General features: G+C 28.0%; 1 protein-coding gene across 1 annotated transcript in view; it reads left to right on the top strand.

The window, feature by feature from the left end:
- The window catches only part of LOC111620721 (spectrin alpha chain-like), a 51,866-nt gene that overhangs the window by 5,646 nt on the left and 22,817 nt on the right, over window positions 1-23,403 (top strand). The window contains 14 exon segments of the mRNA XM_023362712.1: window positions 60-170; window positions 1,507-1,584; window positions 2,907-3,062; window positions 5,136-5,278; window positions 7,815-7,989; window positions 8,076-8,144; window positions 10,492-10,540; window positions 12,774-12,844; window positions 14,765-14,914; window positions 15,820-15,912; window positions 15,999-16,133; window positions 16,750-17,010; window positions 18,475-18,666; window positions 21,046-21,282. Of these exon segments, the coding sequence (XP_023218480.1) occupies window positions 60-170; window positions 1,507-1,584; window positions 2,907-3,062; window positions 5,136-5,278; window positions 7,815-7,989; window positions 8,076-8,144; window positions 10,492-10,540; window positions 12,774-12,844; window positions 14,765-14,914; window positions 15,820-15,912; window positions 15,999-16,133; window positions 16,750-17,010; window positions 18,475-18,666; window positions 21,046-21,282 (1,920 nt within the window).

Below are 23,403 nucleotides of genomic sequence, written 5' to 3'. Positions count from 1 at the left end.
CTAAAAAATGTATTTATTGTAAGAGGCATATGTTTAATTAATTTTTTTTTAAATATAAGGCTTTCCTTGCTAATGAAGATCTTGGAGATTCTTTGGATTCAGTTGAAGCATTAATTAAAAAACATGAAGATTTTGAAAAATCATTAGCTGCACAAGAAGAAAAAATCAAGGTAAAAGTTTTATTCCCTCTAATAATAATTAAAAAAGAATTCATTTATAAATATTAGAGCTATTTTTAGACATTGTAATTAATGCCATTAATTTAAATTAAAAAACTTGAATTTTTTAAAGTAAATGGAATGTACTGATATCATCTTGAATAAGAATTAATAAATTTTAAACAAATTTTAAGCATTTTTATAAAACCATAATTATAATGTCATCATCTATAATAGTCATCATCTATGGCTTTTCTGACACACAATATTACAGAATATAGAAATTATATTTTGTAAGATCCATTTAGAAAGATAGTGATATGATAATTTTTCTGCAAGATACTAATTTTACACTAGTGTAGGATAAAACAAACATTGCATCATTCTTGTTCTTATTGAGAGCAGAATTAGCAAGTGTTTACTTATTCCATGTGTTCAGAGTCTTGTATAAGTAATTCAATCCAAAGTTCTAGTATTTTTCATTAATTAAAACATAACACAACTATTTCAAGGTAGTTAAAACAGTTTATAAGTATAAAATATTTTATATATAAACATCCCAAGAACCTGATGTATTAATAATCATCCAACCATCAGCCAAATTAATTGGGTGATTAATTTGGCTGATGGTTGGATGATTATTAATTAATACATCGAGTTGTTGGGATGTTTATATATATTTATACCATGCCAGGTAAAGAGAAGGCCATATGAAAGCCATTTTAAAGTAGGCCAGTGGGCATTTAATACATCCCATGCTGTGCCATGGTTAACTGTTGGATAATTATATCTAAAGTTTAAATGTGTTTCGAAGTAAGGAATCACTCAGAAGTTCAGGTGGCATAACTGATCAGTACACCGCACGGTAAGCGGAGGTTGTGGGTTTCACTCCTGCTCTGGGCCATTTCTTTTTTTCCAGACTATTCTAAATTTAAAATTGAATTATAGTTACCACTTTCATTAAGAGTTGACACTTAACATCTACCTCTAGTTCATAATTTCTAATTAATATTTGTAGCATATTTTATGCCCGATTTAATTTTGCTGATGGTTGGATGATTGTTGTATTTTATTTTAACAAAACGAGAAATTTTATGTATATTTTAAAATATTTCAGGTTAATTTTTGTTAGCTTTTAATTATTGATTTATATTTTTAAACAGAATTTTCACGTATGTAAAACATAAATATGTAACATGACAATCATTTAACTTTGCCAGTAAGTTGCAATAAAAGACAAATTGAAAATTAATTGTTGTATTTCTGTTTTACTTATATTTAAAGAATAAAACTGTAAATCATTTAAATTTCTCACAGCTCTAAAATCTGTATTTTTACTAATTAATAGGCATTGGATGAATTCGCTACAAAATTAATTGAAGGTCAGCATTATGCAGCTGACGATGTTGCACAAAGAAGAGCTACGGTAAGTACTTAAGTATTAAAAATTTGTTTTTGGACTACATATTAGTGTAATTTTTTCAAATATAATGTGTAAAATTGATACAAGTTTGAATGGTGATTGTACATTATTACATTCTTATCATGGTTTGCTTTATTATTTTTTAACAGTTTGGTTAAATAAATACTGCTTTTTATTATTTTGTAATTAACAATTTAATATAATGTTTTTTTAATTTGTTATGCTCTCAAATTGAAAATTACTTCATTAACGTTGGACTAATTTTGTCTCTACAATTTTATTTCATAATTTCTCTTTCAGAATCTTGCTGCCATAGCATGAGTTAACAGGAGACATTATTTTCTTTAGTCATATTAAGAAGTAGTAAAAAATGCCTTCTATTGTGATATGGCTCAAGAAAATAATGATTATACAAGATTGTAAAAGAAATTTTGAAATAAAATTGAAGCAAAAGAGCTAGCCGAGCATTAATAAGATAGTCAAACGATAAAGCCAGATTCATTACTGGGCTATAACTTGATCATTTAAATATACAGATGTTATATAATATGGATTAAAGACATTAAGTTACAATGTTTTATTCTGTTAGCACTGAGTATAACCTGTATGGTTATACATGTAAATTATTTGGTCTGGAAATGAAGATTGATGATGGTTCAGGTTTCCTAATTAGCAACATATTTGTACAGAAAGAAATTTCAGGTTCAAGTGCTGCTCCAGATCAAGATTTCCTTCCAGAATATTTTAAATTAATTCAGTTCTAATTATTAAATTTAATACAAAACTACCTTAGTCCAAATTATGTAATATCTGTGTATTTAATTAGCAAAGTTATAGCCTGATAATTAATCTGGCCTTGTCATTTGAATATTAATATAATATGGACTTGATTTGCTATGTTTGACAGAATAGGCCCTAAGTCAAGATGATAAATCACAACATATTTTCTAATAATTTTTAATGAATGCTTTAATTTACATAATTCTACATTTGTTTCAATATTAATTTTATAAAATAATTCTTGTGAAGTTGTGATTTAATTTAAAATAACAGGCCTGAAGTTATTGTTTATACTACTGTCAATAATTGTTTTTAAGATAAAGTAATATAAAATGCACCAGAATTGCAAGATATCTGCAAGATATGATGATTGAATTATCAGTGTTACTAAATTCAAGAATTTGTGATACAATTTCAATGTTTATAGGAAAGATGAGATGATATTTTTGACTTTTTTTGATTATTAATGAAATAAAACAATAAATATAAATTAAATAGTTTTTATTTTTTTAAAAATGATTAAAATGCATTTATTTTATTATTAGCTGTTAGAAAGAAGAACTGCTTTGTTAGAAAAGTCTGCAGTTCGTCATGCTATGTTAGAAGATTCCTATCGTTTGCAACAATTTGAAAGAGACTGCGATGAAACAAAAGGTTGGATCAGTGAGAAACTAAAAACAGCAACAGATGAAAGTTATTTGGTAGGTATACTGTGCTAATTAATTAGTTATGTAATTTATTAGTTATGTGGTGAATTCTGTTAAATGATGATCCAGTTTTTATTCAAAAAATTTGTCTTTTAAAAAAAGTAATTGCTAGGTATGATATGTTGTAATTTTAAAATGATGTGGCTCACAAAATTTAATTTAATAAATTCAAAAGTTATGCTTTAGTGCAGTGTTTTTCAGCGGGGGCGATATTGCCCCCATGTGGGTGTTTTTCCATGTTGAGGGGGCGATTAGTAACAATTTATATTTTTGGGGGGCGAAAAACAATTTTCTGGGCGATATAGTAAAACATTATATTAAGAATAATTAGATATTTTATTCGTTATATCGTACAATAATTAAACAAATAACATTATACTAGTCACTAGTCTATTCAATGCAGTACGAATGTGGCGTTAGCCTTGGCCCTTGGCATTGGAATTTTGAAGTGAAGGGGACAATACTACGTTGAAGGGGGAGACGATTTGTTAGAGGTTGAGAAACACTGCTTTAGTGTATCTGATGAAATTAACTTTTTGTTGTTTATGGTAGTAAAGTTTCTTTTTGCTAGCATAAAAAATTTTGCCCCAAAAAATATGTTAAAATGACGGTTTGAATATTATTTATAATTTACACAACTCGATCACAGATAAAATTTTTTGATTATATAGTTCATTTTCATGAGTAACTTTGCACGAATGGCCATTTGTACATTTTGATTAAACAAACTCAAATAGTTTTTTTACACAAAGAAATTTTTTGCTTCAAAAAAATTATAAATACTTAAAATAAAATAAAAATAAAATGCCATTTGGTATTAAATATGTGAAGCAAGTGTACAGAATAACCTACAGTAGTGTAGTGCCATCTATGAATGGAATGTTTTATAAGAATTGTGAATTCTCAGATTGACAATAAATCATCAAGTGATTTGTTTCATTAATTAATTACTTGACGATATATCAACAAATTATTGCAAAAGGGTTAAACAATATAAATTTCATGAGTTTGTCTTTAGTGGTGCAATGCTGATTTCTAAAGTTGAGGGATTGGTTTAATCATATTACAGTAGATTCATCATTAAAGAGATTATGATTACTTGTAATGTGATTTGAAAAGTGTTCTGTTTAGAAAAAAATGCATTGTTATCTTATCATTACATATATCTCATAACTACTATAATGTAAATTGATTAGAAAAATAAAGGAGGACTGTTGTTGAATGGTGATACATTCTTCTCACCTCACTAGAATAAGAAAATTGGATCTTAAGAGAGACAGTTGTTTAGTTTGTTTTTTAGAGTGAGTTTAATTTAATTTTTAAATTAGTTTCTGTACAGAATGATTAAATCTCATTTACTTATTACAGTAGAGCCTCGAAAACTCGGCCTAATGTGGACCGAAGGGTGGCCGAGTTTGTGAAAATGCCGGGTTATCGGGAATGGGGTTAAAAAAATAAGTATGAGTGTTTCCTCAGAAAATACTGTACTGTACTTGTATGTATTGTTTACTTGAGAATACAACAGAGAATAAACTGCCCAAATACCCTTAAACAAAGGAAAAGTACGTCCTTTATGAAGGCATAGAGCCTTTACTACATGAAAATGAAAATTAATGAATACACTGTGTACAGTAATTTACCTGATAAGACAGACCTCAGAAAAATACTTTGAGGCATAAAGCTGTCTTTATCATGAAAATTAATTAACTAAGGATTTTTTTGCCCTGCCAGGGTGTGGCCGAGTTATCCGGAGTGCCGGGTTATCGAGTGCCGAGTTTTCTAGGCTCTACTGTATTATTTTTTGGAAATCTCTTTAATAATTAATTTTAAAAATTTGGATATCTTTTAGTCCAGAGTTATTATTTAAATATAAATTAAATAAAAATATATGAAAAAATTCAGCATTTTATATCTCCATATTTCTCCTTATGAGTCACAATAAACATGTTTTTATGTATGTTTATATACTGTGTGTGTACATGATGATAAGTATTTTTTTTATTTTGATAATCTTACTAATAAAGCTTACAATTTTATTACATAAATTTTGATAAAAATATACTTCAGGATCCCACTAATCTTAATGGGAAAGTCCAAAAACATCAAAATTTTGAACAAGAACTGAATGCAAACAAAAGTCGTATTGATGAAATTACTAGCACAGGGCAAGAACTAATAGATGCTAATCATTATGCTTCAGAAAGAATAAAGTAAGTTAAATATCTTAATTGACTTTTTTTTTATAATCAAAAATTATAATTATGTTTAACAGTTCACACATACTTATGCACTCAACTCACACTACTAGTGTGTGTGTATAGTAGACTGTTAAAAATAATATAAATAACTTATTCATTATAGATTTAAAGAATTTGAACAGCATACATGGCATTTATTTATTATATCCTTAGTACCATATTATACTTTTTATAATCAGTTACTCAACAGTTTGATTTATTAATTAATATATAATTAGACAATACTTTGTTACCATTAATGCCTTAGTAACTGCAATAATTAGTACAAGTACAGTAGAACCCCAATTTATTCAAGGTAATGTGCACTGATGCTACTTTGGGTAACTGAAAACCTAGGTAAGACAGATGACCAATGATATTTCAAATTAAAAATTAACAACATAAAAGATTTATATGTTATTACGGAAACAAATTTTGCTCGGTATATGACTTTTGTTCGGTATACGACTTAATTCAATTATACGCGCCATCTATGAACAAGTAGCACTATCAGTGTACTAGACCAGACTAGACATTTGCAGTGCAACGGTTTATAACTTTGTTAAATTTCTTCTGATTTTAATTTGTAAGTAACATTTTATTATTTTTATTAATCATGAATTGTAAAAAGGCAAATGAAAAGCAACAGAAAAATAAAAGAAACGACTATAATCACAATGGAACTGACAAAAGAGATTGTTGAGAAATATTAAGGTAGCATGTGTGTTCGAGATTTAACTGTTGCATACCATATTCCTAGAATGACAATATCGACAATTGCGAAAAATAAAGACATTATTAAATCTGCTAACATTGCAAAAGGGGTTAAATCAATTTCTAAATAGAGATTGAAGACATTAGATCATGTTGAGAAATTGCTTTTGTTTCAGATAACTGTAAAACAGTGTGCTGGTGACAGCGTATCAGAAGCAATTATTTGCAAGAAAGCTAAAAAGATACATGCTGATCTCATGAAAAATCAAGCAGGAACTAGCCAGGAAAATGAGGTGTTTAAAGCCAACCATTTTTTTTTTTTTACATGAGAATGGACTAATCATTTTTACATTACTTTTATGGGAAAGGTTGGTTTGGTATACATCCAATTCGGTATAAGTCCAAACATCAGAAACGGATTAAGGTCGCATACCGAGGTTCCACTGTACTTTTAAACCCCTTTTTATACCTTAGTTAGTTCAGTCACTTATAAGAACATTTTTTACATCATTTATTATACTTTCTATACATAAAATACTTTTAAGAATAAAAATCTGTATTATTGTAGTCTGTTCCACATTGAAGCTAAATGCTAAAGGGTAATAGAAACAAATTATTTAATGTGTTATTGTTTTAAACTTTATTTTATAAATTACAGTATAAGAAAAGTAGACTATTCACATATAGATTTATTTTAGCTAATTCAGAACCTTGGTTAATGGGGCTTTGATAATCAGGAATATATTGTATATATGGAGTAAAATAATACAATATATTATTTTTGAAAAGTTTATTTATTTTGGTTATCAATTAAAGATGAAACTTATGTTTTAGATGTCTTATTTCTTTGATTCAAAGACATATATATATTTTGAATTTGAAATTGATTTTTAAAATTTTGAAATAATTTTATTGTGTTTTAAGTATAAGATAAAAAACAATACAAATGTCAATAAGTAAATATTTGTCAGCTCTCTTTCCATATTTATCTGCGTACACAATAACTTCCTATTTTAATGTTGTATCATAATATTATCTAGAAAGCATCTTAAATGCTACAAAGGAATTTCAATTTAATACTGATTACTGTTCAATGTTCATTGAACAATATAGCCAAAAACATTTGTTATTGATGCACAAATACATCACTTGGTCAACTTGTTCTTGTTATTTTGACCCATGAATGTAATATACAATTGATTCTAAGATACATTTTTATTTTGAACAAGCAAAAATGGATAAGAAAGTGTCTTGGAATTGAGAAAATGTGTTATCATTTTTGACTAGTTCAATCAGAAACTCATCATCTCACTCACTTTTCATATTTATTGCATGACTTTTTAAAACTAAATAGATTGTATTAGTACAAAGTTTGAACTAAAAAGATAAGAGTTTCTGTATTAAAAATTATAAGTCACATAATTATTCCAAACAAATTCATTTAATTAAAAAAAATAGTGAACACTCAAAAGCTAAACTTACTGCTTGTCAGAATCCTTTTTCTATAAATTAATGATTATTGCTAAGTATAGTTTATTATATTTTTGTAATTATTGAATTAATCAATCTTTTAATTTTTCATTTTAAGAGTTTGAAAATATTGTATTTTTACATTAACTATAAAATGATGTCAGTTGAGTAGCAAACCAATTTTTTTATGAGATTATTAGTAAAAATGAATTTATGCATTACTGTCTAGATTAAATCTGCATTATAGCGATTCATTCTCCTCATTTCATTAAAAATTATATTAATTAAAATAAATCTGTGCTTAATATTTAATCAATATTTACAGTCATCGTATGGTTGAAATAGTTGAACTGTGGCAATCATTAGTAGAAGCAACAGAAAGAAAAGGATCAAAGTTATCAGAAGCTTCGGCACAACAACAATTTAACCGTGGAGTGGAAGATATTGAAATTTGGCTTTCTGAAATTGAAGGACAACTGTTGTCAGAAGACTATGGAAAAGTATGTTACAATGTTTTTGTATTAAATCTATTTTGATATTACAAATTCATAATATTTATATTTAACTTTTAATGTATTTTCTAAAGGATCTTACAAGTGTCCAGAATCTAATAAAGAAGCAGACTCTTCTAGAAGCAGATGTTGCATCACATCAGGTATGCTATTAATGTAGAATAATTATTATGCATTTCTACTTGTATATTATTTATTTCAATTCACAAGCAGGTTGCGTTTTGATTATATAGAGCATGGAATTGAAATAAAAATTTTAATCATAAAAATATGGAATTGATTATACTATTATTTTAATCTACAGTTTTCTCATTTTCTGAATCTAATTACATAAATAAATTATAGTTACTACAACATACTTGTACATAGACAGCTATATCACCAGTATTTATAGGAATGATGTGTGTCCCTATACATATTCTAGTGTGCTCTTCTGATATCATGAATTACAAAAACAAACCTGTGCAGATAGTTGATACACTATACACCCAGTCTAATAATTCTTGAATAGGACTTTTGGCAAAATGAGGCTTTATTGGAGTAGTATCATACCTACTTTCTGCACTAGAAAAGGTTAAATCATGCATACTCTGTGTACCATTGACATAGTTTATAATGCTGTTGCTGTTCTTGATGCATTGGGCAAAATGATAATCCATAGAATAGAATGACCATAAACTTAATAATTAACCTTGAACTTGTTTCTTGAATTGTGAGCAAACCTGTTTGATATCACAATCACAACAAGTGACTTTAATACAGTAATACCTCGACTTACGCTACCCTGACTTACGCTACCCTGACTTACGCAAACCCGGAGTTATGCGATTTTCAAATCTCGTTGATTCGTCTTTTGTTTGAGCGCCACACAGCTCTTGATTACTCACTCCTCCCCACACTGTTGTTCAGCTTACATGCTCGGACGTGTCACGCAGAATTGACACATGGCTACAATTTATTTTGTGTTAATTATTTCTGTGTTTGTTATATCTACAGAGGTTCGAGAGACACTATGTGGTGATTTCTTGTAACCGTGAACGAATCAAAAGACGAGATAAGATTAACGAGAACATTTATTAGCTTACATACATCCGACTTGGATTTTATACAAATTGTGAAATTATACCCTTGACTTACGCGGTTATCACTCGGTCCCACATATCGCGTAAGTTCGGAGTATTACTGTATTTTAGATTTTAAAAGAAAGAAATTTACAGTTTATATTGATTTTAACTCCAGATAACTTATAGATTGACTTTTAACTTGCAGGTTTGTCAGCAACTGAATTTTTGTGTATAAAATTGCCATTGAGTGATGAGCCTCATTTCATATTATTTTTAATGTATGAATTTCCAACACATTCAGCTTAATCCCTTAATGTAGGCTTTTCTTGAAAGAAACATACAATATTGCAGTGTTTTGCTAGAAGCAGAACATGCCATAATGCACATTTTGCTTGATGGATACCATACAAAAACAGCAGTTAAATATTTTATCTGTGAAATTGTTAATGGAACATTAATTGCAGAGAGATTTTACATGGATGAGGCCAAACAAGAAAGGAGTTAATCAAAAACAATTTTATCTTTTTTTGCATCAGTACACAATGATTAAAGCTGATTGTTGAATTCATGTATATTACTTATATATATTAATATAGTGCATGTCAATATACGCAATAAGTCTGCTTGCCATATTCAATTTTACATAACGTACATTGAATTTTTGTAATAAATTTTGTAACTAGCTTGTAACTTGTAAACCTTTTAACAGTAAGTCTGCTTACGAAAGTAGAATTATTACAAATATGAAAAATAACTGTTCTTTTATACAATTATGATTTTTGTGAGATTATTTTTCATTTATTTATTAGTTTATTTGAGCATGTGCATTATGTAACATTGAATCTGGTGCTGCTCTAGTTATCTTGGAGCCCATGCATTTCTGCCAGTGTTATCAGTCTGAGTTATCTTAGGTCTGCATTGTGAGGTTAAAGGAAAATACAGATAGGAGCAAACACCTTTCTGTGAAACTTGATTCATAGGCTAACTTTTTCAGCTAATAATATTGAAGCAGATAATTTAATATTGAAATTTATAAAAAAACAAAACTGTATAGCAAGAATTGTTAAACCTAAATTTTTAGATTTAAATCCCACTTTAAATCATTTTATGTCTCTGAAATGCAAAGATTATTGTGCTGCCTAAAGAAAATATTGCCATATAACAAGCAGAAAATTTTAATACAGTTAATTTAGCCAATTAAGTCAGAGAAAAATTTTGTACTATAATGATGGTATTTTTATGAGAAGGCTACTCTTGCTAACTCATGTATATATAAAAGCTTTTCACTCTGAATATCCCTATTATATTTCTTATAGATTGGTGTGATATTTCCTTGAATTTAAAATAAATAAATTGATGATAAAATATCAAATTTGATCATGTGAATTATTGAAAATTATTTAAGGAATATTAAAAATATTTTTAGGATCGTATTGATGGAGCCGTTATTCAAGCCAACAAATTTGTCGAACATGGGCATTTTGATGCAGAATCAATTTCAGTAAAACAACATGCTCTTGTTGAACGATACAATGGTCTTCAACAACCAATGACTACACGCCATCAGAAACTTAATGATTCTCTTCGTGTACAACAGTTATACAGAGATATAGAAGATGAAGAAGCCTGGATTAGAGAAAAGGAACCAATAGCTGCATCTACAAATAGAGGTACAGATAATTAATTAGAAACCTTATTTTTATAAGCTTAAATAGCTTAGCAGATTATTAATGCATTTACAGTTTTTGAACATAATTCAAAGTTGTTCTAAAACCTAAACAAATTTTCCCATAAACGATATAAAATGGATTAATCCATTCCTGACCTCTAAAATAAAGCCTTTTTTTTTATTATTTACTTTTTTAGCTGTATTTCAGGCTTAAAAATGTCTACAAATGCAATGTAATATTATAACATACAAACTGAATAAAGTTATAAATAAGAAAGACAGTTTCATTCATCCTAACCTTTAAACATGAATTCTTGGATGCTATTTATATTATGTGAATGTCAATTAAAGCAGTTTTTAGTAATTACCGTATTTACTCAGATATAAGACAATCTCGCATATAGGACGAGGTGCAACTTTAAAGATCAAAATAAAGAAAATTAGATTTAGTAATACAATTCTAATTTTATTTCGTTTAATCACAAATAAAATATCAAATGCATGTAAATGCACACATTGTCCTGCAAAAATTACTGGCAATTTGAACTTCTAGTAAAAATCTTGTAAAATCGACAACATAATTTGTTCGTGTAAAGCTGGACAATTATTGGGAACCTTTTTTGCCAGTTCTTAACAGTCGAATTCACTCTTTGTCGATTACACTTACGAGTTTCTCTGAATTATGATTTCCAAATAATCATCTGTTTTTATGTAGGAATGAATTAAAACTTATATTGGGCTTCCGTGTAATTTTGGAATTCAATTCAAAAGCTTTGCTTTTCCTATTGCTATGCATCTTTACTCCTGATAATGCACAAGAACGATTTAAACGACCCAGATAAAGTACTTTCGTTTTTAAACACCAGAAGGTGAGAATCCAGTAAAAAATGCGAATACACAGTTTACAAAAATTATTGCAAAAATGAAATGAATTCTTTGCTCATGTATAGGACAACCTAGGTTATTGAAGCAGTGAAAAATGAATAAAAACCTTGTCTTATATGTAAATAAATACAGTAATTTGATTTAAATTCAACTGCAGTATGTACCTAAAAATGGAAGTAGTATTTTTTGCACATCATGCACATCAAAATCTAATTTAAATAGCATCATCATTAATGATTTATGTTGTGATGTCTAATGACACAAGGAAATCTTGTCCCCATTAACTTTTGAATCAGTAGTTCTGTGGTTGATGGTCAGGTTGTTGACTTTCTTTAACATAGGAAGTATAGGGAGTTGACTGTGTGTCTAATCTGTAGCTGGCATTTGCCATTTAGCTTTTTTTGACAATGGAGTTGTCATATGGCAACCGGTACAATTATGAGTTTGAAATTCTGTTCATGAACCAATTTGTTCAAAAAGTGAGCCATTCAAAGCCCAAGGTTTAACTGTATTAATTTTTATTTATAAGTTACTTGAAAATGATAATGAGAATATTACATTTAATTAAACTAATGTCATTTAAAAATTTATATTATTATTTTTCTGTTTCATTGTTCATTTTTGAAAGTAAGAAAGGGTTAAATATAAAATGCTGTTATTGTATAATGTCTAATAAAGTATTTTACTATAGTTTATATTTATTATATGTCAAATATATTATTATTTAACAGGACATTATTGCAAAAGGGTTAAACAATATAAATTTCATGAGTTTGTCTTTAGTGGTGCAATGCTGATTTCTAAAGTTGAGGGATTCCGAACATCTCAATGACTGTAATGACAAAATGATATTAAAATTGCCACCATAAATTTATAATTTTATAAAATATAAGAATATATTGCATTTTCATTGTGTATAAATAGTAGAATAGAGTAGTAAATGCAAATAAGTTACTGTATTGTAAATTATTTATTAATTCATATAAATGTTGTATTATGCTAACTTATAGTTTTGTTCAGTGCACGTAGCTATACCAGAAATATCCAGCACAAATTATACTTACTAAAAATAATGAANGTTAAATTATATTTTGTAGATTTATTAATAATAAAATAATTTTATGTTAATTAAAATATTTTATGGAATTTTTTTAAAGGTCATTTTGCTGCAGATGAAATTCATAAGAGAGTTCAGGGCTTAAATGATAAGTGGCAACAATTAAAGGTAAATCACAATGACAGTAATTAATTTGGATTATTTTGTTTGAATATTTAAGGTAACATGGAATTAAATTAAATGTTGTTGATGAATATTAATTCCACTTATAATTTTTATGGTTATAGCTAGTTTTATATAGATATAAATAATGAATTGTTTTTATAAACTAGCTGACATCTAAAATTTGCCTCAAAATTCACTAGATTTTCATTTAGTATCATTACTTTTTAAATCCTAGATTAATTATATTGTTAGGTTAAATGTGATAAACTTAATTGGAATAAAACTATTTCATAATTAGAAAATATTAACACACTGTTCTGAAATTTTGCATGAATTATATTTACTTAATAAAAATTCATGAAATAGTTTGTACAATTATGCACAACTGTGCAATTTTCCATAATATAAACAGTTCGTAAACATAGATCTGGCCATTGTAATTATATATATATATATGACCCAAAAGTTAGTTAACGAAGAGATATTTTTAGATTATTTTAAAACACAGTAGCATGTTATTGTTTATAATTATTGATAATCAAATTAACACGCAGTTGTTAGACTGGTTCTAAACATTCTTAAAATATCTTAGTTAACTGATGTTTGGACCATCTTCTATAATAAACCCTGTGTTAGTGCAGTGAATTTTTTTTGGCATTAATGCAGTGGGGTGTTTGTCCACCCCAACTTTTATTTTTGTCAATGAAGCATGTAAGTAAAAATGCATGAAGTTTTATTCATTAATTTGGTAAAGGCCTGTCTCATTATACATATGATTATATTCAAGTATGATTACATATTACATTAGTACATAAATTCATGAAAATAAAAAACAACATTTATCAAAACTCATTACATTAAATCTTATTATAAAACCAATAGTAAAAATCTAAATTGTTTTTTTTCAAGCATTTTTTCGCTCTGATTCATTAGCTGACATTGTACTTTGGCACTCAATGCAAATGACAAGCAGCTTGCTATGTTTAGTATTTTCTCAGTGTGTTTATCAAAGTCAGCCATTTTGAATTTGTAAGGGAATAAAACTAATTAAAATAAACTTAAATTATTTTTATTCACATTTATTAATTTATCTATATTATAAATAATAAATGTGGTCACATTATTTTAAAAATAAAAAAAGCTAAATAAATATTTATAAAATTTAAAAATTTTACTGTGGGGTGTTTGGACACAACAATGAGAATTGTTGTCTATCAGAAATTACTATGGTGTTGCAAACTCCAGTAAGAGAACTTACTGGAGTTTGCAACACCATAGTAATTTCTGATCATGCTCTATACATAAAATCATGAAGCTACTGAAGAGAAAACAAATATTTATTGTGAAATCTATGAATAGTGCAACTTTTAAAACGTGGGGGTGTTGAAAATCATCACTGCACTAACCTAGAGTAAAAGACAACTTTCTCTATTTCATGGTCCATGGCAAGTCATGTTCTTAAGGCATGTTTGAGTGGCCCAAATAGATGATAGTTCAAAAGGCTATGGTCCAAACTATACAGATGATGCTCTGTGTCAAATACAATTGTTGAAAGATTTGATTGATGGAGTCAGCAGTATGAAAACACCTTTTAACAGTAATCCTTAGCATTTTCTTTAAGTTGCAGGTTTTAATTTGTCATACCACTTTTATAAAAAAAAAAAAATTTAGTTATTTATATAATTAATCAAAAAATTAAGGAATTATTACAATATATATTACATAATTTACAATTTTAATTTAATAATATCATTTTAAACTGAAAATCGTTTAATTTAAAATTGAAATATCTTCCCATGAATAGAACAAATTGATAAAATTACATGAAAATATGAAACTGACACATTTTAAAATTAAATTTAAGATGTTCATTCTGTTAATGAAGTTATATTAAGTTTTTTTGTTTGTTCTGTTTAATATTAGGATAAAGCTTTACAAAGAAAACAAGATTTAGAAGATTCTCTTCAAGCACATCAGTATTTTGCTGATGCCAATGAGGCTGAATCATGGATGAAAGAAAAGGAACCTATTGTTGGTAGTCAAGATTATGGTAAAGATGAAGATTCTGCTGAAGTAAGAATTTTATAATGTTAAATTTAAAAAAAATTATTACCAGTTAAATTGCTTTGAAGTTAGAAAGCAAAAATAATGACTTGTTCAACAGTCAGAACTTAACTGTTCAGAATTGGTTTATTTTTTTAGTCATTAACATTTTATTTTATATAACTACTAGTTGTGGTAGCTAGCTTCTTTCAGGAAAATGATATATTAAGTAAAATTAATGTAACCGAAAATCACAATACACATAGTTTGGCTCATTTGAACAAATTTTTTTGACATATCAGCAACCTTTATTTGTCATGACATGACTATAGCAGAGAAATATGAGAATTCAGTTTTGGATTTTTTGCTCAAAATCACATCGATGAATCAATCTGTGATAAAACCAGTTATCAAAGACTATCCTGAATATATGTACAAAGTTTTTTAGGAATTGATTCTCATGAGACATTTGAACATATAAACATGAATTCAATTTTATGTATATAGATTAAATATTATCAGTTAAGTGAATAATTTTTCCAAAGAATTCTATGTTAAATTTGCAAACATTAAATATTTTGTCATATATTATGATGATTAATTGATTAAAAAAAATTCATGTAGAAAATAGAGTAATGTATTACTCTAATAAAGAAATTTAAAAGTTATTGATATGTTCTAATTAATATAGAGAGAAATTTATCAAGAAACATTTAAAATTTATATTATTGTGATATGAAATGATGCATAGAAAATTTAAAATTGAAAAGCAAAACATTTATCAATTAGGCAACTAATTATAGTTAATAAATTTTGTTTTCATTTTTGTGTAAACAATATTAGATTTTTTTTTAATTTGTAAAGGCAAATGTGTTTCTCAGGCTATAAATATGTAAAATTATAGTTTATTATATAAAATTTTCATTTTCTATTAGGCTTTATTAAAGAAACATGAAGCGTTAATGGCCGATCTTGAAGCCTTTGGTAATACTATTCGTAGTTTACGTGATCAAGCTCAGTCATGCAGGGTAGGTTAGCGTGATAACATGGCATTTATAATTTGTTAAATAAAAATCTTGAATTATATTTCTAAGTGTTACATTAATATTTACAGCAACAAGAAGCTCCAGTAATTGATCATGCAGGTAAAGAATTTGTTATGGCTCTGTATGATTACACCGAAACCAGTCCACGAGAAGTATCCATGAAGAAAGGTGACGTTTTGAGTCTCCTTAATAGCAATAACAAAGTAAGTGGAAATAACTATTAAAATAAAATAGAATATGTTTTTATATACAACTGTTTTAAAATTAAAAAAAATATATTTTATGTAATTAAATATCTCTGCTTTTTGTATGTGCAAATATTCATAGTAGACACAATGTTATTAAGAATTCAATTTGTGATTCAAGAACATTTAAGTATATTGGCTTAAAACAGTGATTTAAATGCCAATCTTAGACATATAAATATGTTTTACACAATTATTTTTAATAATTAACATATATAGAAAGAGTATTATTTCTTCATAGAATTAAAAACTGAACCAATTTTCATTGTCTTCATGCAATTGAAATTTAGTTTTAGATAAGATGTTTTACTGAGAAATCTAATTTCAACATTACTTGCACTGACTATTAATTTGTTGTTAGTTTTATTGCTTTATCAACATACTAATTAAGCGTGAACTTCATCAAATTTCAAAAGTACATCAGAATTTGTATTTAAAAAATTTTACTAGACAAAATATTATTAAATTAACAAGATATATAACAACACAGTCTCATCAAAATTACATAAAATTATATTATATACAAAGTGATATTTCAAATTTGTTTTGTTAATTTAAATTTACAATATTTTAGGATTGGTGGAAAGTAGAAGTAAATGACCGCCAGGGATTTGTTCCGGCTGCTTATGTAAAGAAAATTGAAGCTGGTCTTTCTGCCAGTCAACAACATCTTGCTGATACAAACAGTATATCTGCTCGACAAGCTCAGATTGAAGCACAGTATGAAAATCTTCTTGCACTTGGAGGCGAAAGACGTAACAAATTGGAAGAATCTTGTAAAGCTTATCAACTCGTTCGCGAAGCTGCTGAATTAACACAATGGGTTAAAGATAAGGTTAATAAAATTTATATTGTTGTGCTTATTTACTTAAGAAATTATTCTCAAATATCAAGGCAGTTTAAAAACTTAACTTGAATTTATGACCAAATAATTAATATATTTATTTTATATAACTTTAAAGCTTGTAAATAATTTAAATTTTTTTACAATGAAGTATTGAAAAATTTATATTATTTACAAGTTTGTGTATCTTTTATATGCTGTAACCATGGGCATTTGCTAAAATGTTCTCAAGTAGGGCAAAGGGATATACTACTATGACTCTAGAATTCTAGGAAGACAAACTATAGTGTACCAATTACCTGTTACTGTATTCTGTTCTTCAAGCTTAATTGCTTTCAGCAGTCCAGTGCTATGGAAAAAACAACAAACATCCTTTTTTATTGCTCTCTGCCTTTTCACAGTTTGAATTGGATCCATACACAGTTCTTTTGATGTGTGGGACAGTCATAAAATGTATATGTCTCATCATCAGTGGCAATGTTGAAAATAATCTGATGTTCATCTTGGTTCAACATTTTCAAAGTTTACTTAGAGATCCTGACACACTCTGACTTTTGGAAAACTGTAATTGATGAGGTATCCACTGAGACATTATTTTTTTTTAACTAACTTCTTACATAGAATGTCTGTAACTGCAGAGGCTCCAATCTATAGTCTCTCCTGTATCATTTCATAGGTACTGTACAGTACATCTTTGGTCTTCTGCAATTATACATTGGACTGGACAACAGTTACATTTTTAGGAGTCACTGCTGTTTGTGGTCACCCTTCACATGGTTCATTGTAAAAGGAAGTATGACCCCTTTGAAATTCTTTGTACCATCTGAGCACAGTAGTAAAAGATGGGTCATTATTCCAAAAGCCAATTTCAATTGTTCATAACAGTCTGTCATTCATACCAACATAAAAATCATAATAAGTGATTACACAAAGTGCTTCTCTAGAAAGTTCAATTGTTACTATAGAAACAGGGCCTGTCTCTCTCAGAGTAAGGGAGATTGATAAAATTTCTTTATGCATAATGTGTCATATAGCACAAAAATGCACTTTAATTCATTGTGGATGGTTTTCTTGTATTGCAAAATTTTCACATTAACCCTCGTATTATAATTATTACTTAAATCAGGTTAACTGAGCATATAACAAATAATTTGCATTATTACTGAGTAAGGCAGGGAATAGAATTTTCCAACACTACTTAAGGAAATTAATTATAAGGTTTCAGCTTTCAAACCTCCTTGCCCTCAATTAGAAGGCCAGATCCAGTGAGAGAAAATGATCTGTTTGCCCCCAGTGGATTCCCATGGCTGTAATGATGAAATTTTTTCTTGTGATATAAAACTCATAAATTTTGGATATGAACTGCTAAAAGTAATTTAAACAAATAATAATAATAAAGAAACCAATAATAAAATTACTGATATTTCAGAGTAGAATAATAAATTTTTTTTATAGGAACAAATAGCTGAAGTTCAAGAAGTTGGAGAAGACTTGGAACAAGTTGAAGTTATGCAGAAAAAGTTTGATGATTTTATGGCTGATTTGAAAACAAATGAAGTGAGACTTGCTGAAATGAATGAAATTGCTACTCAAGTTATGAGTCTTGGACAAACTGAAGCTGCTATTAAAATTCAGACTCAAATTGAAGTAATGATTCCTTTATTTTTTACTAATTTTCTATTATATAAAATTAATGAATATATTATCTTTGCCAATCTTAAATGTGTCATAATTCTTATTTGTTGCTTAAACACTATGTAGTGTAATTAATCGATCACTTGGCATTCCTTCATCTTTTTACTTCCAAATCAGTTGAAACTGATCAACTGATTTGGAAGTAAAAAGATGAAGGAATGCCAAGTGGTCGATTAATTACACTACATCGATGGTTCCCAATTAGTGGTACGCAAAATTGCGTGAAGGGATATGCGCGGCAATCTAAAATCGGTCAATTTAAAATTTAAATGCATGAGATGAAGCAATCAAAAAAATAATGGGTGGACCATCAAAACTTCGGCAATTTGCAACATGATGTGGAATGATGTGGAATTCGTTTATTTATAACTAAAAATATTCTTGAAATTTCATCAAAAAAATGCATTTGTGACAATACTAAATGAAATTCTTGCGCAAGAAACAAAAATTGTACAATTAACATTATTATCATGTCAGTGAAGCGGCAATAAAATATTTACTACCATTTTGCACATACCTCTGCAAGAGCTGATTTTCGGCCATGAAAAACATGAAAACTAAACATCGTCACCGACTTCAACTCGAAGATGACTCGAGACTGAAGTTGACCAAAAAGCAACCAGATTTTACAAAGTTGTGCAAAGAAAATCGTGCACATTTGTCACATTAAAATTAAATAACCATATGTTATTTTCATTATTATTAGAATTCTATTTTAAATGTAATAAATATAAAAAAAACTTATTCTATTTATCACTTGCTGTCTACCCACAGCTTCGCCCACATTATATAGAATTTTCTCATGGGAGTAAGATATTTTCTCGCAGTAAAATGTAGCCTATGTCCATCTCCAACATGTAAGCTATCTCTGTGCCAAATTTTATTAAAACCTGTTCAGCAGTTTAGACGTGAAAAGGTAACAGACAAACAGAATTACCTTCAAATTTATAATAGTATGGATTAATATGAATTTCTGCTATAAGGGGTACGCAAGTTTGAGCTTGTTCTTGAAGAAGTACGCAGGAAAAACTAATTGGAAACCACTGCACTACATAGTGTTTAAGCAACAAATAAGAATATATTATCAATTCTCATCATTAATTAAAATTTTCTTTTGTATTTTAAAATAATGACTTATGGACTGTTTAAAGTTCTTTACTCTACATGGCTTTTTTTTTTTATTATTATTATGTTTTTGAATTTAATATTCGTAGTTGTTCTTTTTCTCAATATAACTTAATAATTTACAGTAGACTCCCCATAACACTGTAGATAATTCCGTGTTATGTGAATTCCATGTTGTATGAGCTACTTAGATTTTACAAATATGTGCGCCAGGCTGTGAATGGCTCATGTATTTGTAAAATCTAAGTGACTCGTACAACATGGAATTCATATAATACGTAATTATCTACAGTGTTATAGAGGGGGTCTACTGTACTTATTTTAGTCAATAACTTTAATTCCAAAAAATAAAACAGTAAAAATTTAATTAGAACAAAAACAGAATAATCATCATAAAATTTAAGATTTTAATACTCATTAATGTTAAATTAATTTTTGAAAGACAAACAACAAAGTTCTGATTTATACAGTCAACAAGCCAGATTGTAATATTAATTCAAATACCTAATTGATAGATTTATTTGGACTATGCCAAGGCTATTAGATCAATTTGAGTAATTTGGCCCAAAGGTAGGCAGTTGGGCTAACTGCCTACCTTTGGGCCAAATTACTCAGTTAAATTGATCTAATAGCCTTGGCATAGTCCAAATAAATCTATCAATTAGGTATTTGAATTAATATTACAATCTGGCTTGTATTACAACCTTCTTGTATTAATATTAATAATTAAGGATTCCAGAAATTTTAAATTATTTAATGTAAGAAAAAATGGTAGCCTAATCATCATTTTTAAGACATCATATTTAGTTAAATCAATTTAATATTAGCCTAAATGTAACTGAATAAATCAAGTAATTAGGTGTATGAATTAAAATTTGATTTATCCAATTACATTACTTATTCTGGAGTTTCTACAGTATATTTTTCAAATGGCGTGACAATTAGGCTTGAAGTTTCATAAAAATTATGTAATATAAGTAATCATAAAATGATTCAAAATGATAACTTAAGAATTAAATTATTTTTATAGTCTGACTTATTTATAATAGTTTTTATATAAAGGATAGTTATACAAAGAAAAATTCTATAATTTTGAGATAATTCTAAGAATTTGATGATAATGAAATAGATTTATCCATTGTTAGTTTCAGAAAATTAACATGAAAGTTTTATATAAAATTTTAATATAGTATTTTACTTTTTCAGGATTTAAATAGCAGATGGAAACAACTTGAACAAGTAACTACCGAAAGAGCAACTCAGCTAGGTTCCGCACACGAAGTGCAGCGATTCCATCGTGACGTTGATGAAACAAAGGATTGGATTCAAGAAAAGGATGAAGCATTAAATACCGAAGATTATGGTCAAGATTTGAGAAGTGTACAGACACTTCAACGAAAACATGAAGGTCTGGAACGTGATTTAGCTGCTTTGGGAGACAGAGTAAGTTATGTTTTAGTTACATATGTATTATCTTATAATCTTGCCTCATCAGTTTACTTTAAGCTTTATAGCATACTATGAAGCTCAGAATGAATTCATGAAGTGAGCTCGGCTTGTTAACATTATGTAGCTCTTCATCCATTTCTCTTGAATTGTGCTCATCTCCATAATGCTGTTGAAGGATTCTAAGAATCATCAAACTTATTTTCCTTCCAACCTCCTGAATGTTTCAATGGAATATCATCAGCCCTGGATATTTATCACTACATCTTTTTAATAATTATCCTTTTCATTTCCTCATTGTTTACTGGTTGAACAAAGTCATAGTTTTCTAGAATATTTTTTTTTATCAATGCATATGTAAGAACTTCTTACTGAAGAGAAGTTTTAAAATATGTTTTACATTTTCATCTGTCAGGACTTCATTATTTTGATGCTGTACCATATCTTTTCTAACCTACTAATTTCTTCCTTTTTTCTTTTCTTGCTTCCAATTCTTCATTATAATCTTTGTAAACCTCTTTTGTCACCTTACTGTTTTCTTGGCTTTTTATAAAGTCTAAACTTGTGGGGTTATGAATTTCTTGACATCTGCCATTTCTTGAAGAGAGTTCTTCTTCAATGCTGTATGTATTTATTCAATTTCTATTTTCATGTCAATAAGAGTTTTCTCTTTGTGTCTTCTAAAGCTGCTGACAATTTTCCCAATGATCATTGTCATAGTTCTCCACTTTACTTCTATATTCACCTCTTCTTTTTCTTTAAATTGTTAGGCTGGTAATCTCCTGAAGTTAGTCTCTTTATGAAGGGTCTATTTTTAGATACACTGACAGTATTAAGCTTGGAAGACTCTGTAATGATACTGTTTAGAGAAAGTTTTAATAGCTTCTTTTTCAAAATGAGTGACCATAGTTTTTGATTTTAATATTATTTGTAATGTTCATTAAAATCTGAATTAATTTTGCTCTTCATTTCTGTAAAGTTATGCCCTATATCAGAATTTTATAGGCTTATGACAAGATGCATGCAAATTTTTTTACATGATCTATACTATTAGTAACATTGTATTACAATAATATTGTATATGCTAATGATATGCAAATTAGTAAAATATAGTTTTACCTCATATTTTTATTGGTCAAATTTAGTTTGAATGATTTTTATCATAAATATTATTTTACTTAGGGTTGCATAATGGCACTAGGCAGAAAACAGGAAAATGAAATTGTTACTGAAGCCCGAGGGCTGCATATTAGGTCCTTATGAACTGTGGATTGCTTATTAAACAATTGACTTAAATTTTGAATTTTTACAATACTTTTTTTTAATCCTTCCACAAAAATAATTTGAGAGTTTAGTTCCATATTTTAATTTTACTATATACTATATTTTACTATATTTTTTGGAACGTAACTACCGTATAACACGGTAGTTACGTTCCAAAAAATTGCCGTGTTATGCGAAACAAAGAACTAGTACGAAAAGGAGGGTTAGGTTCCAAAAATTAAAAAACATGCTACTATATTTTCATAATTAAGATAAATATCTTTATTAAAATTTTCTTAAGTGATACATATTAATATAAACAATGTTTTCTTTGTCATCACTAAAAGCACTATTAACCGAGAGCGTTTTATTTTTGGCAAGTTATCGTTATCCTCTGAGCATTTTTCTGCATTATTTTCAGATTCATGCTTTACCTTTTGCAAAAAGTGTATATAATTTTAGATTGCTTGCTTCTAGTTAAAAGATCTTTATAAATTTCCTTATATGGTGCTAAGCACTTATGGAATAAGAGAAAACATCTAGCAACACCAGAAGCAGAAGCGTCGAGATCTTGCAAAATTGAAACAATTTTCGCGAAGGACCATGTGTATGAAGACGAAAAAATTTACACACTGAAGTACTAATAGTTCACGAAAATAATAATTTTCATGAACTATTAGTACTTAAGTATGTAAAAATTTATTACATTTCATGTTGTACGAGGGTTTTACCCATTTCTCGAACCGTGTCAGAGTGAATCCATGCTATAAAAGTACCGTGTTATACGGGGGATGGTACCAATTCTCGAACCGTGTTAGAGCGAATCCGTGCTGTAGAAGTGCCATGTTATACGGG

The sequence above is a fragment of the Centruroides sculpturatus genome, unplaced genomic scaffold, assembly GCF_000671375.1.
Source record: "Centruroides sculpturatus isolate CEXI.00-Female unplaced genomic scaffold, Cexi_2.0 scaffold74, whole genome shotgun sequence".
Lineage (NCBI taxonomy): Eukaryota > Metazoa > Arthropoda > Arachnida > Scorpiones > Buthidae > Centruroides > Centruroides sculpturatus.
This window is presented reverse-complemented; position numbering and strand designations above follow the sequence as displayed.